A 16,265-nucleotide genomic window follows, 5' to 3' on the forward strand; every position below is an offset into this window, starting at 1 on the left:
GGTACGCGCCTTTGGCCTGGGAGACCCGGGTTCGATTTCCGGCGGGAGCTCATGTGGTTGGGATTCCACGTGAATCAGTAGGTCCACGTCTCATATAGCCTCACTGCTGAAAGTCACGCTAAACTAAAATCAACTCTTCTCCACATCACAGTACAATATACTTGAAAATAAATCAAATCTGCTGTTTTCTTTACATAACCAGTAGTTTTGATCTACAGAAAAGCTTTTCTGAATTGATATCTGTTATTCCAATGACGACATGTAAATTTTCATATATATTGTTCAGATAAGATCATTGGAGCCGAACACGTTTATTTATCTATTTATTTTATTTTGTATTCAAATTCATTTACTGAACCAAAAGTTTTATAGAGGAGCCATCATGAAATGGTCCCTAAATTTTCTCTCCACATGCGGAAGGAAAATGCAGCCCCTACTTTGGTGCTAGTTTAACCCGTCATTGTCACTCTGTTTTACACCATTAAGAAAACTACCATTTTAGATGCACCGAAAAAAGCCTTGACACATGAGTAGTGGTAACGCCGCCGCTATATTTCTTGACTCTAATGAACTTTCATGTAGTAATTAATCTTATCTAACAATTGTCTCTCAAATAAAATTGTTAATCTCTATCTGCAAGTATAGAGACGGTCTTATGCAGAGTCGTTTTGATGTATGATTAGCGTCATACTAAAGACCTGACTACTGCAGGAAACATATGTTAGTCGAATTCTTTAGTATGGCACTAATCAAATGTGAGAACGACTCTGCATGAGGCGGAATATTTTTATAAAACAATTACCAGAGACAATAAAATACAAACGTATTTACAATTTTCGTGTTTTGTCCCTTTTAAATTTTAATGGAATTTGTTACTACGTTATGTGCAATAAACAAACTATCGTCACGTTTAAAAGAAAAGAAAGAAAATCAGATTCTTATCTGCAGGTGGAATTGAGCCCAATTTATTATTGAAGTGTTTTTTTTTTTTTTTTTTTTTTTTTTTTTTTGAATCGCGTCTTTTAAATCAGACTACTGAGGTATCCAGTACAGTGTTTCAAAATCAATCTTTTTCTAAGAGTATCATTCTAATCTGTGGTTCCCAAAGTAGAAAGCGAGCCCTAAGGAGGCACGAAAGGCCAGTATTAGAGCTCATATGGTATTCAAAAATTGTCCGCATAGGATGAAGAAAGTAATGAGAACTAATTATTCAATGTGTCAATATCTGAAATCAATGCAGGAATCACATGGCCTCAAAATCATATACAATATTAGACTATCGAGTATGGCTTAAATGTTTGCATTTTTGTGTTTTCCATCCCAACGCAACACAAAGGACCTACTATTAGCAATGGTTCCAAATTACTTGTCGGGTGCATATACTATCACGTGAGATCAATCCTGACAGTAATTATCGTTCCCCATCACACTATATTGCCTTCAAGAGCTGGAGTACAGTACCAATCCAAAGACAGCGCTTGAGTGTGGCATAAAGTTTGAAGACTTCGGAAAGGGGGATACCATGTACAAATTATGAAAACTTTTGCACTGCATCAACTACACATTTGAGGCTTTTAAACATAGTAGCCTCCTATATGTTAGATACCTTTTCCTTGTATAAAACGAGATGGTGATTCCTTATATTATTGATTTCAAAGAGCTTGACTATTTAGACTGTGTTAAACTGCTTCCAATAACCAATTGAACAAAGAAAGTCGACTGACTAAATAATATAACATATTGCTTAGCAAACTGCTAATCTTTTGTTCAAATTTTCAACTATTATTCATAATGTATCATCATAGTACATATGAACGACTCCTGCTCAGGTTACAGTTTATTTTTATAACGTTAGAATTTTCTCCTGAAATAAAAAACAAAAACATGTATCCCGTGTATACACGGAATAAAACTGTGTTGATCGTGATAGTACAACTCCTTTAGAAGTTTCAAATAACATTTAGGATACAATTCTTCTTAATTTAAACCCTCTTCTTCTTATATATATAAGACGGGGAATATATATAGATTGAAAGCAGTATATAAGCGATCCTTTAAGAAATACAAAGCATACATAAATTAGAATTAACTTTTCATTACCTTGAGATACATAGGCCTACCCAGAGATTCTTTTTTATTATTACTAAAAATATCCAACAGGATATGGTTATGTGTTTCAAATGCTAAGACTGGAAGAGAAACGAAAGAGCAACAAATTGGTTATGAGCTGAAAGGGCTTTCAGGAAATAAGAGAAAGAATACGGAGAGCAAAAGAAAGAAAAGAAAATCACTCTCGAAGAAGGCCACGTGACGCTGACTGACTTGACGCTCGCGCGACTGAGACGCCTCGTTTTAGCCCTTGAGCAGAGAGACCACGTGCAATGCGTCCATGGAAACAAGCGTCGGATTCCGACGCCGCATATCACTACGAGAACAGACGGTCTCTATCGTTCTTTCGAAAATGTTTCGTGCGTATGTGTGTGTGTGTGGGTGTAGACACAACGCGCATGAAAAAAAAAAAATGTATTTTAGCAGATTGGGTTGAGTGTGAATTTTTTCTCCTATCTTTGACATAGGAAATATGTTGTAAAACGCACGTACTCACGAATGAAAGGAATTCTTGTTCGCCTTCTTTTTTCTTTCTTTCTTTCTTTCTTTCTTTCTTTCTTCACGGCTATAAAAGTTTCAGAAGGCATTTTTTCGACATTGCTCTTTCTTCAACGTTGCTGAAGCCATGACTCAGAAACTCTATGTTCTTGCATCAGCGGAACACAAAACCTTCAATTTAAATCTCTGTACAGGGCACTTGTTTAGTTGCTGAAGTGCTCGTTCGCAGTCTGGTAATAAATATAGTTAATTGAAAATACTTTATTTAAAACTATCTGACATCTCGATGCACTCGGATTCACTGGAGATCTGTATCTTCTTCTCTACAATTTTTTTTCGATAAATTACTTTTTTCCGAAGATGAGACCTGGTAAAACGCTTTGTCGCACCTGAAAACGATATCGTAATTTCATAAAAAAGAATATATCTAAAGGCAAAAATGTCAGCCTTTCTCCATCTCTTTCCGTGAAAATGACTGTTCGTAAATTCATCCGAGAATGGTTTTCAACCCAGGATGGGGACTCTGCTAAATCGATTTCTCAGACCAGAAGACAATAGATTTATTACATTTCATGATAATCACCAGGGTTTCAGAAATTAGCTTTTCAAAAAAAAAATCAGCCGAATTAAATGGCATTTTCATGTCTGAAAAGGATATGTTCAATCTTATTTTAAGAAAATCGTTAGGAAAGATTTTAAACAATCTTGCTTCTCCATTTTTGAGTTGTTGTTCACTCCCCTACAATCTAAGCTAATAAGATTATATCTAGAAAGAATCGCCCTCAGATTCCATTAATGACATGAGAAAAGGTAACATTGATGTGAATTTAGCACCTTTTGAGTTAATACTTTTATAATTCTATAAGTTAACTCGATGCCTTAGGGAATCTGGGTTCGTCACCCCAAAAACAAGAGGTCAATTAATCCCATTCTATACCAAACCAATTCAGTCGGGATTGGTGCACCTACTTCACCACTGTCTTGTTCTATAATATCTTTCCACCTTCTAGATGATCTAGATATACAGAAACTGCACAGGAGTTTCTCAAACTTGTGACAAAACCCTCCTATTCTAGGCATCTTGATTTTTTAATCGAATACATCAGGTAACGCTTACATATTTAAATGTATCGTTTGATCATGAATTCACCTTTTTTGGCTTCAAAACATTTTCTCAGGACTTCGTTTTATATACACATACGATATATATTAGAATCAAAATAGACCCATAGCATGCCATATTACATAGAAAACATGATTGGATTGGATTCGAGTTTTGAGTCCAGTTGAGCAGCGAAACTACTTTGAACCTACAGGCTAATGTGGGATTCAAATTACAGGAACTTCTTCCGCCGGGAATTGAACCCGGGTCTCCCGCGCTAAAAGCGTGTACGCTATCCACATAGTTACGAGAGAGGTTCAGAAAACATTAAGAAATTTAAATGAAAAACGTCAGAACAAGCGAAGATGGCCCTCGGATAATGTGGAGAGGTAAGACTACACATTTTCTTGAATTTGGTACTTATTGGGAATGATATAGTCAGAGGGCTGAGCACACATAAAGAATGTGAAATAGTCATCACCATGCTATAGCCGCCTTTACTCCACAGATTTCCGCGATACCTAGTTTACAGACGCCGGGTGAATCTCCCAACCACTTCAAAACTAGGAAAGAAATCCTGGAGATAAAATCTGTACCCGGTGAGATGCAAGGTAACAAAAGAAGAAACACAACTGAGTCAAGTCACAATTTTCGTTCTCTGAAGGTATTCAGCCACATAAAATATCCTAGTTACAAATATCTATCTATTATCCATATATTAAAATGCAAGTAAATCTTATCTGTTTGTGGAAGTTTATATGTTTGTGACCAATCCTTTGAACAGTGAATTCTCGGGAATCATAAGCCATATGGAGCCATAGGAAAGATGCCGTTTTCACTAATCGCTTGCAAATTTTGTGAAGATTGTTCAGTTTTAATTGAATATTTTTTTAAAAAAACCTTGGCCATTATTTCTTTATTACATTTTTAGGGGTACACTGGAAGTGTTGAAACTTTAAAAAAGTAAAGCATCAATATCCTACGAGTTATACGTTCCAAACACCACATATTTGTATACCGAGGTTGTGTATCTCTCAGACGTTTGTTTTATGGCAAAATGATGATGAAAAATGAAGGATAACACATTTCTCCAGTCTAAGATGAATCTTTATTGTTTGGAGCGTTTTGCCGAATGAACACCATATATCACTGACATTATAATTAATTGTGTGTGTAATGTATTTGCTTATTACATACTGCATGCAAGAAGAAAGAAAACTCCAATCGGAAGTAGGCTCAAATCTTACAAACGGTGCGAGATATTGAAAACATATAATCGAAAAAAATGTACAATTCAAATAAAGAAAGGAGATTCATTTCAAAATTTCGAGTTTATTTAGTTGTGGCGCGAAACTTCCACCATGATAATACTATACAGTAGTAGATGCGGTAATACCTCCATTACCTCTATCTGAGATATTGTGTTACTCCCTCTAGCCGTTCTAAACTTATAAGGTACTCTTGCCTCATACTGCAAATGCATGCAAAACCTGAGGTAGCTTGGGGCACTATTTTAAATTATTCAACTAAGCTAATTTTTCTCATGACTTACTTTGGTCTGATATGGAACTATTTAAGAGGATGAGACTCAAAACACTCGGAAGTCGAAAAATAAGGACCACCCTAATATATATACGAGGACCTGCTGAAAAGTTCCCAATCCAGAAGGAGTGAAAGTGGACCGATGAAATTTTATACTTATTCTACATATTCCCCCCGAAGTTCAATACACTTCCCTGTACGATACTCTAATTTTGCAGACTAGTTTAAAAAACCTGCCACTGTTCCGTAGGACTAATCACGGGGGCATGCTAGATCCAAAATGACATCCTTTCAAGTATTATTTGAGTTTGAAGAGTAAATAATAGTCTGATGAAGCTAGTTCTGGATAATAAGAAGGATGATCTACACTCTGAAACCATAGATTAGGCAATGTTAGTTGTCTTTTCAGTGCTCGATTGACAGTGATATTGTCCTGAAGGAACAGAATTCCTTTTTTTAATTTTCCGTAGCGTTTCACTTTCAATTTGTCTTTCAGCTTTGTGAGTAATGCAGAGTAATACTCTGCATTACATGTCTGACCATTGGGCAGGTATCTATGAGTATGACTTTGTCCATATCTCAGCAGAATATTGTAAACACTTTCCCAGTAGTATTCCGTCTCCTGAACTTCTTGGGGCGAGGAAAACCTGAGTGCCGCCACTCCATTTACTGTTGTTTCTTTTCAATATCGTAGTGGTATAATCAGGTTTCGTCCATGGGTACTATTCGTGACAGAAATTGGTCGACATTGCGGTCAAAATGGGATATTAATTCCCTTGATGCACTCATTTTCCACGGTTTTGATCTGGTGACAGATTTTTTGGAATCCATAGTGCCGAGAGCTTTTACATTCCTAAGTTATTATGAATTATGCTACCGACGTGTTCCCGAAAAATGTCCACAATATCTACCACATGTTTTGCTGAGCTTCTGCAATACTCTGGATTTCAATACGGTATTTTTCAGTCTTGAGGAGGTGAAAATATTGATAGTGTACATTTTTTAAATAGTACGGTAGGTCGGATTCAATGGTTTGTCATCTAATAACTTGTTTAAAGTAAATTGCGCTTTATGTTTAGTTAAATACATTATATTAATTTTATAAACATTTTAAATGAACAGCCCTTAAAAGTGCAAATCAAAATCATTCAGATTTACTGTTCTAAAAACACATAGTGTAAAAATATTAAAATCTCATATTATACATCGTAGTGAATTTTTTTCTGCGAGATTCTTTATGTCAAAATCTTGTTCAGTGATAAAAAGGAAGAAAAAATACCAACATTTCCAAACATTTCGTTAAACTGGAGTCATACAGTAAACTGTTTCTAAGGATATACACCTCTTTGGCGTCCATCATTTCCAAATAGTAACAGTAAGATTCACTGCAATACTTGTAATCTAAACTGAAGAATATTGTAGATACATGCAGAGAAAACATATCTTTAGGGTTGGTACCACTGAACGAAAAATATACGAGAAGTTCGTTTCCATGCTTGTTTGTCTTTTCGTCCTACTCCTGACGTTTTAATAAATTTATTGAGATGGAGCCTGTAGGGTTCTTAGCTTTCATTGCAAATATATTATGATCTGAGAATCCTGCCCCTTCTCCCTTCTGTTACGTGTAGTGGCGCAAAAGCAATCTGTGGGGAGTATATGTACGCTTGGATGGCTTCATCCTGCGTTTTCCCATTTCGCTACGAGTGAGGTGAGGGAGAGAGGGGTTAGTGTACTTTGCTCTTCGCAGCACGCTCCATTGCTCCACTAGCGCCGAGATAACTGCGATGGTGGCGGTCGTGTTTCAAAAGATATTGCGCACCAGAGCAGCAGGAAAGAGAAAGATGATATCAGGTCACCTAGACGGATTCCAACAAACAAGGAACACACGTCGTGGTTCTCCAATCGATTACCAAAGGACACGCGGCTGCCTACACAAACACACTAACAGATAGGGAGGTAATCAGCAGGAAAATAATGACGATCCAACCGATGTGCTGAAAGCGCTTGTTAAGATAAATTGATTTTGGTTGGCCTAATTAAGTTAAGAATCCTGAATTATAGCGGAAATGCTCTCAAGTAGTGCTGTGAATAATTGAAACTCAATATACCCACGTAATATGGTTTAGACTTTAGAGTACCTCAAGGATTTCCATCGTGTCTCGGCGTTCATTTTGAATAAATCAACACAGGAACCCTTAATCATGTTAATATTTTATAGTGCAATCTAGTAGTATCACTTTGAAAAGTCTGGCCAGTAAAATTTGAAACAAGCTACAAAATGTATAGCCGGCAAAGTCACTGAATATTTCTAACCAATAATCATCGCCATAATTTAAGTAAATAAATGTGTCACTTTGTTGCTACGGGAAGTATTTCACAAATTTTTAGAAAATCAGATAGCAAACATATTTTGTCTTCTATAGTTAGGAAATCTTTGTCTTTCGTGAGTTTTAGTCATTTATGATATCAGAGACTGTGATGACAAGTTACTCGACAATGACCAATATCAGAAAGATTACATTGTGTAATTCATTATATTGTGTTTTGTGGTGGTGCTTTGTTTTCCATCGATCCGGAAATTATGTAAATGTCAATACAACTACTGTCAATGTCACGAATGTCATTGACAGTAAAATGTCAATAAAACTAATGTCAATGCCGTTCATAAACAAGCAAACCATTGGTTAAGAATCAGAACAGAAAATGATTATGTTTTTACACGAAGATAACTGAATCCAATAAACCAATAATTATTTTTCAACGGCTTCAACATGGTTTATTCATAAAATTTTGTATATGTTACATAAAAATATTTTCCATATTTTTATATAACATTGGAAAAATCCAAATGTTGCTACGTGGTTTGCAACTTTGAACTTGGTAAATGGAATTCGATATCTACCAGCCCTAGCACAGTCAGCCTGAAATGTTTTGTTATGCAGGTACAGCCTTGATATCTTTCAGATATTTCATAAATTTATAAAACAAAAGCTTTTATTGATTTAACGTTTACATGCGGTACCAATTGTTTCAGAGGAATATCGGACTTTGAAACGTGTCAATCTATAATAAGACAGACTAATGCTCTGTGAAACGGACAATAAATACCATTTATAAATACAGAAAAATAGGTTAAATAAATAGTTACTTGAAGAGTTTTTCGATTTCTAACGACGAAAGAAAATGAAATCTTTAATTTGGACTTCGCCATTATGTCCTGCAAAACGAATGATTATTAATGGAAGTGATAAGAAGTTGTTGATGAAATAAGTAAGTGAAAATAAATGGGAAAACTTTTTTTTAAAAAAAGTCATAAACAAGTTATTGTTGGATGGAAACAACATAACTTTAAGTGAAGTCAGAGACAAAATATTGCTCAACGAGAGGAAACAGAAACACTTTTGGTACAGTTACGAAGAACATACTGTTCATTGGGAGCAAACAGGGAACTTCTAGACAAATCACGGACAAGATATTTTTCATTAGAAGGAAACAGAAGAACTTTCAGTAAGTCACAAACAAAATTTTGCTCATTGGAAGGAAACGAAACCTTTTCTAAGTAACGAACAAGATTTTGCTCATTGGAAGGAAACAGGGAACTTCTAGACAAATCACGGACAAGATATTTTTCATTAGAAGGAAATAGAAGAACTTTCAGTAAGTCACAAACAAAATTTTGCTCATTGGAAGGAAACGAAAACTTTTTCTAAGTCACGAACAAGATATTGCTCATTGGAAGGAAACAGGGAACTTATAGACAAGTCACGGACAACGTGTTTTTCATTAGAAGGAAACAGAAGAACTTTTAGTAAATCACAGACAAAATATTGCTCATTAGGAAGAAACAGGATAACTTTTAGAAAATTCATGGATAATATATGTTTTTTATTACTACTCACTACTAGGATTCAAACATTTTGCAGTTCGAATCAGAACATCGTGTTTCTGTTTTTAATAATTATTTTGGATGATGGAATAGTCCTATGTAATGATTAATTTTTCATAAAAAGAAATCAAAGTTTTTCATCTAGAAAATGACATATAGTACTTGCTCGAAACATGCATATGTTGAAGAAACAGAAAGAAACAATTATATTTCTTATATATATATTTCAGGCTTGTCTGTTCAGACTTACGTTGCAAAGTTTGCCTTGTAGGCGAACTATATTGGATTCTTTATTGACTAATAAACAACATTACTTTAATAGCTTATCTTAGGATCTATTTTACTGAATTATTCTTTAAGCTTACTGATTTTCAATACTGTAAAATAATCTGTTGGTTTCTAGGTCTCAATTTCTTCAAATTTCAAGAAACTTAGTGAGTTTATTTCTCAAGAATATACACAATCATTAACAGTTTCGCATGAGAATATATTCTACTGAATAGCATTGTATTTTCAACTGTATTAAATCATTCTGCAACATATTTTAACATAATGTTCAGAATATTGCAATATTAATTCATGTTTGAAAAGTGTTCTCCATGGTCCAAAATATACATTACTGCAACTGAAATTTAACTGACATCTTGGTCTAGGTGGCAACCTCTAGTTGTCTCTCTTATCATATTTATTGTGTTTTTGTATTTACAATGCAACCGAGCAAAATCATTATCTTAATATATATGAGAGACCGTGTGGGTATGTGTCATCAAATTTTCGCAAAGAAAGAAGTAATTAAATCTTGTACGCAGATCTTCACCATATCTAATTGCGTACGAAGGTGATCTTTAAATTTTCGAATCGGGGGATTGGGAGAATCTGAATGTATGCAGCAACATATATTCAGTGAACCGTAGTAAGAATAAGGTAGGCAACCCAACTGTTTTCCTTGTGGTCCAGGTTGCATACCTATTATGATTTTAAATTCTTTTTCATTGATTTTATTTTCCCTGTGAGAAAAACGGGCATAATAATTGACCCGAGAATCGATAAGGGCAATGCCGAAGGCATTCCTCGTCGTTATATATTTAACATATTTCTTCACTTTCAAAGATTTTGCATAATCATCAATCTTACCATGCGAAGAACGGAAATTTCAGCTAGTAAGGAATACAAGAATAATGTGCTTTCCTATGAGATAGCAGTTTGCTTATTCACGGAAAACAGTTTTCTTAAGTACAAAGGCGAGTTGGAGATACTTAAGTCAAAGATGGTGAAATTCAGAAAGTGATAAAACGATAAAGAAATGAAAATGAAATTTTTGAGTTTTACGTCCCACGGTTAGGTCGATTAGGCTAAAGAAGACGGTGTTGATGAGAAATGAATGATGGAAGTGGGAGGAAACGGGAGAACCCCGAGAAAACCCACGCACATGTTGTTTGTCCACTACAAAGTTCACTTGGCGCAAGCTGGGTGAAGAAAAGTTGTTTTCATGATAGGACAGGAAGTGTTTAGTGTGCGTTTCTAAACATACAATTATATCTTTGGCGTACGTATCTGCTGATCTCGAATAGTTCGTTCTGCACACGTCTCATATAGCCTCGCTGCTGAAAGGGACGTTAAACTGAAAATCAAAAATCAAATCAAATCAAAGTTCGTTCTGCAAATTTCGAATTTTATGTGAAATTGAACGAGGTAAGAAATAACGGGGGAATAACGGAGCAGATGACAGGACTTTTATGCTCTATTAGCAGAACTTCATTAGTATATAAATGAAGTACAATGCTTCTCTTACCAGCAAATTTACGGTCTGAATATAACATCAAATCGTGAAAGCGTAATAGTAATACGTTATGTAAATATTCACAGGTAGGCAAAGTGTTGAAGTTAAGTAACTTTACAGTTTAGAAGTAATACTGCAGTGAAAAAAAAGAAGAAAAGACGACAGTCTTTATCGCAATTATTTGATGACATCTTAAGCTGTATTAAAACCACAAGAAAATGAAAAACGTCGAAAGAAAGGGAAAAACAGCACTTTCTTCTTCTCGAACTTACCTGATAATAAATATGTAAATTTCTCTCGTTCTTTTAATATACTTTTTTTTTCAAATTCTTCCCTTGCACCGAAGAAGTTTTATTGCAGTTTCAAAACTACTTCCAAAATTGTTCTCATGACTTGAACAAGCAAGTAAGCTGACGACAGATTCCAACTTCCACATTAGATTAACTCTCACACGTAAGTTAACATAAGGAATAAAGAACGAGTCACACAATCTTCTCTTCATAAAAGAACACAAGTTTCCACAGAAAGAGGTTCATTGCTTAGAACAAGGCACTAGAAATGCAAAACATGTTATTATACGCGTGTAACCACTACCAAGGAATACTTTATTATTGGATTTTCACGTTTGAAAGTCTTTTTTTTTTTTTTTCGAATTTGATACGGGCGAATACAGGTAGGCGTATAAATCAGGAAGGATATTTAATTCTCTTTCAACCTAATTTTAAAAGTCAAGTTTAGATGGTTTTCTATAAGATCGCTGATGAGACGAGAATCGAGGCTTTCTCGTCTCGGAAATAAATATGTTTCTATCGAAACTGCTATGTCTTGTTTCGTATGGAAATTCTGTCTCATCCTGTTTTTTTTATAAAAATATAACATAATTATTCAATATACGTTATGTATCAAAAGTCCGATGCTATGGGTCAATTTTGTTATGAGTAAAGGAATGAAAAGAATGGAAAGAAAGAAAAATTGTTGGAAATGCGTGATTTTCCATCTAAGGGAACACGTAAGTGCACGTAAGGACACACGTCAAGGCACACGTAAGAACGTAAGCGCACACAACAATAACATGGGGACTGAATATTGATGTGTGAGGGAACACAGAACACTTTGAGACTGTTTTCCAATAATGTTGTATTGTTGAATGAATATGGGCCCAAGGAAACAGCTTGCTGTAGTAGTAGGTTACCTTGTCATTTAACATACAACATTTTACCTGTGTGGAGAACAAACGGCTGGTGCAATCGAAAAAATTCCACCATTTTAGATTCAACATCTATTTTCAACAATTTTCCTCTCTATTCATTTTCGAACAGGTATCTTTATTCATAACGGAATTGGCCCATGGGCCAGAACTTTTGAACTCACTGTATTTCACAACTTGAATAGTTCTTTCACATTTGCGAAATTTGTTAGCAGTTTTTCCTTGAATTTATTATAATAGCACAACCTTGAATTTATTATTGAAATTCAATCTCCGATAATGATGAATATTGATACTGAGTCAATTAAACTTGTGGTGGGAATATAAAGTGAGACAAAAAATTAAATTAGGGCCGCGGTAGCATAGTGGTAGAGCGTTCACATCTGGTGCATGCGGTCCTCGGTTCGATCCCAGCTCGAGCCAAAATGAGCTTTGTGATGGACAAATGCTGTGTGCACGGATTTTCTGGGGTTCTCCCGTTTCCTTACACTTTCTTCATTCCACCATTTTATTCATTCTCATCATCATCTTCTCCTTTAACCTAGCCGGCATAATCGGGACGTAAAACATAGAGATTTCATTTCATTTTCATTTAGAAAATGAATTGTATAGTAACTTTTGTAGACCGTGACAGAGTGAACCAGAGGATGCAGTCAAAATGCGTCAAGGTACAGAGAGAAGGGTTAACAATTAGATCAGTGATCCCTAAATCACCAATAAGAACGCAAATTGGTAACGAGGTTGAGGAAATTTGGTTCTGTGATGAAAAGATTAGTATCATCCGAAAAGGTAAAAAAGGAAATCCCAGGTAGCGTCGCTAGTACTACATACTGAGTGCAGTAATAGAGATAATGCTAGATCTTGAGGAACTCCTTGGAATTGGAAAATCTGAGACGACAGGATATCATTAATGGAGACACAAATTACTATTCTATTAGGAGGGCAATTAGTATCTATAGTTGTATCTGTAAATCATTATCCTGTTTGATTACAGTAAGACCTAGGGGCCACTTAAAGTAAATGTCTGCAAAGTCACTAAAAATATCGAATTTGAAGACGTTAATGAAATGTTCTTCTGGCAGAATGTTCGACGTTGTGTTACTACAGAACATCTCAAATAAACAGTTAAATAGTTCTTGTTTTTAGTAAAGCATTCTTAATAAAAGTTATGGTAAAAACTGTACTAATAATAAAAACTATTGCTTTTATTAAGGAAACTGTTATTTTAAAATAAGCATTAAAACAGTTCTTTTGGTAGAAAATTCGAGATGATCACATAGCGTTTCGAAGTATCACAATTGTCTCCAATTTTTTTGCTTTTAGTTGAGTAAATCTTTGTAAATTATATCGGAAGCATGTCAAAGAAATAAAAATCTGTTTTTATAATAAAAGAAATTCTAAAGACATGAACACTTTCTTCCTTCTTATACAAGGGATTCCATACAATTATTCTAAGCAAATTTGATTCAACATTAAAAAGATTTACTCGATTCAGCGTTTCCGCCTCAATATGAATTCCTATCTTCTAATGAACAGCATTCAGAAAGAGTAGTTCTATAGCTACATAAGTTTCTAAACATTCCAGAAAGCGAAAATGATGGGTTACCGTCACAATATATATGAATTTTCTGATCCTTCACATAAACTTTAGCAGAATTATACCGAGATAGAGACATTGCTTGTATTCGAAATGAAAATACTGTACAATAATGTTATTTTTGAGCTATTTTATCCTGGTACATGTAGAAAACTTATTATGAAACGCATGTACTTACCACCGTCAGCATAGGTCTCAGAGCCATATCCATCCTGCAGACCGTTCGACCACGTCCCTTCGTACTTGGCGTTCGATGTGGCTGACTGACGAACACCATAGCGCCCCTTGAAACCCTGGGTCCACTCTCCACGATACAACCATCGCCCCCGAGTCTCCACGCCCAGGCCATGGCGTTTGCCGTTCTGCCACTGACCCTCATACGTACTCCCACTGAAATAAACACAAATATTTTCAATTAGTTCTACTGCAAAAATGATATAACAGCAAACATTAATGAAGTTGAAGTATTTTCAGATTTCAAAAAAAAAGAAAGAAAGAAAGAAAGAAAGAAAGAAAGAAAAAGAAAAAGAAAAAGAAAGAAATGAACACTGCTACAGAAGGTCGGGATGCAATGGAAGAATCAGACACTCATAAAGAATATGTATGGAACCAATGAATAAATCTCAGAGTAGAAGGGAAAGTGAAGTCAGAAAGAATGTTCGACAGAGATGTTATCTGTCACCTCTTACTTCAATACCAGCATTTCGCCACGTGGAGCAGAAACCTGAACATTACGAAAATCGTCAGAACTACTAAAAGCTTTCGAAGTGTGGGTATATAGGGGAACTGAGAAATTTAGGTGCATTTCTGTTTGGCATTTTGTCCAGTATATGTTCGGAAGGCAACTCCACGAATTGTACCGAAATTTTGATGTAACACGTAATGCAAAACAGTTCTTTGATTGGTGTAAAACCCATGCTTCACGAGTCGTTGCGATCACTTTAGTGGCAAGTTTTATTATTGTTCTTGTTATTATTTCTTATGGAATATTCCTTACTCAAAAAAAAAAGGTAATGCAATTATAGTACTTTGAAGAGGAAATTATTTTTTTCTTGTACCTTTTATAAATAACTGAGAGTGATAATGTTTTTATAATTATTTTAATAAGTAGGTAGCTAGGAATGTGGAACCAACAATGATATGAAGCCCTGAAATCCTACATTAGGCCTATATTACCTCCTTTACTAGCAATCTGATTTTCAATCTTAGCATTTACAATTGTGATTTCATAAATTAGTTTATTTGGAAATGAAAGTATAAACTCACTAAACGTAACAGCAGGCAAACAGCAGCGATTAGATCTTCTCCGATACCTCCACATGACGTCATAGGCAGGAAGTCAATGAAAGCGGTAGGAGAGGTATGGGACTACCTGTTGTACCTTGCGCTATGTATCAAACTTAAAAAAAAAAAAAATCTATAAAAGTTATGAAAATAGTAAACAAAATCTTGCATAGAAGTGCAACAGGTATAATTCTATACATGTTAGAAGCTTTTCTTAAGATGTTTAAACTAATTTAAGTTAAATAACGCATTTAGAAAATAACTTTTAACGTTAAGAAAGAGTAAACTACATAATTTTATATGTACTCTGTGTTCCTTTCATTAGATGGTGATTTGTTTCTTTAAGCCTGCTTAATTTATTTTGCTTTCCGTTCTCTCAATACATTTTTTTTCATGCTTTCTTTTCTCTTTCACCCTTCATAGACAACACAAGGAAAGCAACATTTGTGTTCTGTCATTGCAGAGAGAAACGTTTTCGCAACAAAAGCTTCATTTTTCCATTGGCTAGCCTTTCCTGTTTGCTACGATGAGCTTGCAAAGAGGCGACGAGTTCGTTTACACGTTCACGTCAATGTTGGACTCATCCATACAAGTGAACAGCGGAAGCCATCTCTCCACATTTTCCATTGCCATTTGCCACAGAACAGAATTGCCAACTTCGTCTGAGAAAAAAGAGTACAGAAAACGTTTAGTGCGTTTAGTGTCTATAAAGTATTCTCACGTAGCTCAAAACCTTTCCGTACAAAAGCACTTTGAAAATTTTCTTTTTATATACAGAAATTCCTCAATGGATAGCCAGAATGTTTCCTAATAAGAGGAATATATACTAGTAGATTGTGTCCGGGAATTTTCTCAAGGTTCATCCGTTTCCTCCCATTCTACTAGTTCCTTCATAACCATTCAATTTCATTAATCATCCATCTCCTTTATCCTAAACAGTATAACTGTAGGATGTCATAGATTCCATTTTATATTTATCAAACTTGAAGCGAAGCGGCAATTTCCATATATAGGCTAACTTTAAGAGCACAAATGAACAAAGCAGAGACCAGTCCTGTCCTATAATCCTACTCTCAGTGGCGAGATAATGTTGTGAGGAACAGCCTATGAGAGGTTGATGTCTGCATGATGGCCTGTGAGCCCGCCAACTAAACTGGAACCAAACCCTGGTCGTGGTTCGAAGCCTGTGTTGATATGTTAATGGTAGATTCCGTCCTCATAACTTCAGTATTACATAAGGATGCAAACTAATAAATAAAT

At 35.2% G+C, this 16,265-nt stretch overlaps 1 protein-coding gene across 1 annotated transcript in view; it reads right to left on the reverse strand.

The window, feature by feature from the left end:
* The window catches only part of jp (junctophilin), a 506,547-nt gene that overhangs the window by 310,534 nt on the left and 179,748 nt on the right, over positions 1-16,265 (reverse strand). The window contains exon 2 of the mRNA XM_081743641.1: positions 13,900-14,111. Within this exon, the coding sequence (XP_081599767.1) occupies positions 13,900-14,111 (212 nt within the window). The remainder of the gene's footprint in view (positions 1-13,899; positions 14,112-16,265) is intronic.

Source organism: Thermobia domestica, chromosome 2 (assembly GCF_964235325.1).
Source record: "Thermobia domestica chromosome 2, izTheDome1.hap1.1, whole genome shotgun sequence".
Lineage (NCBI taxonomy): Eukaryota > Metazoa > Arthropoda > Insecta > Zygentoma > Lepismatidae > Thermobia > Thermobia domestica.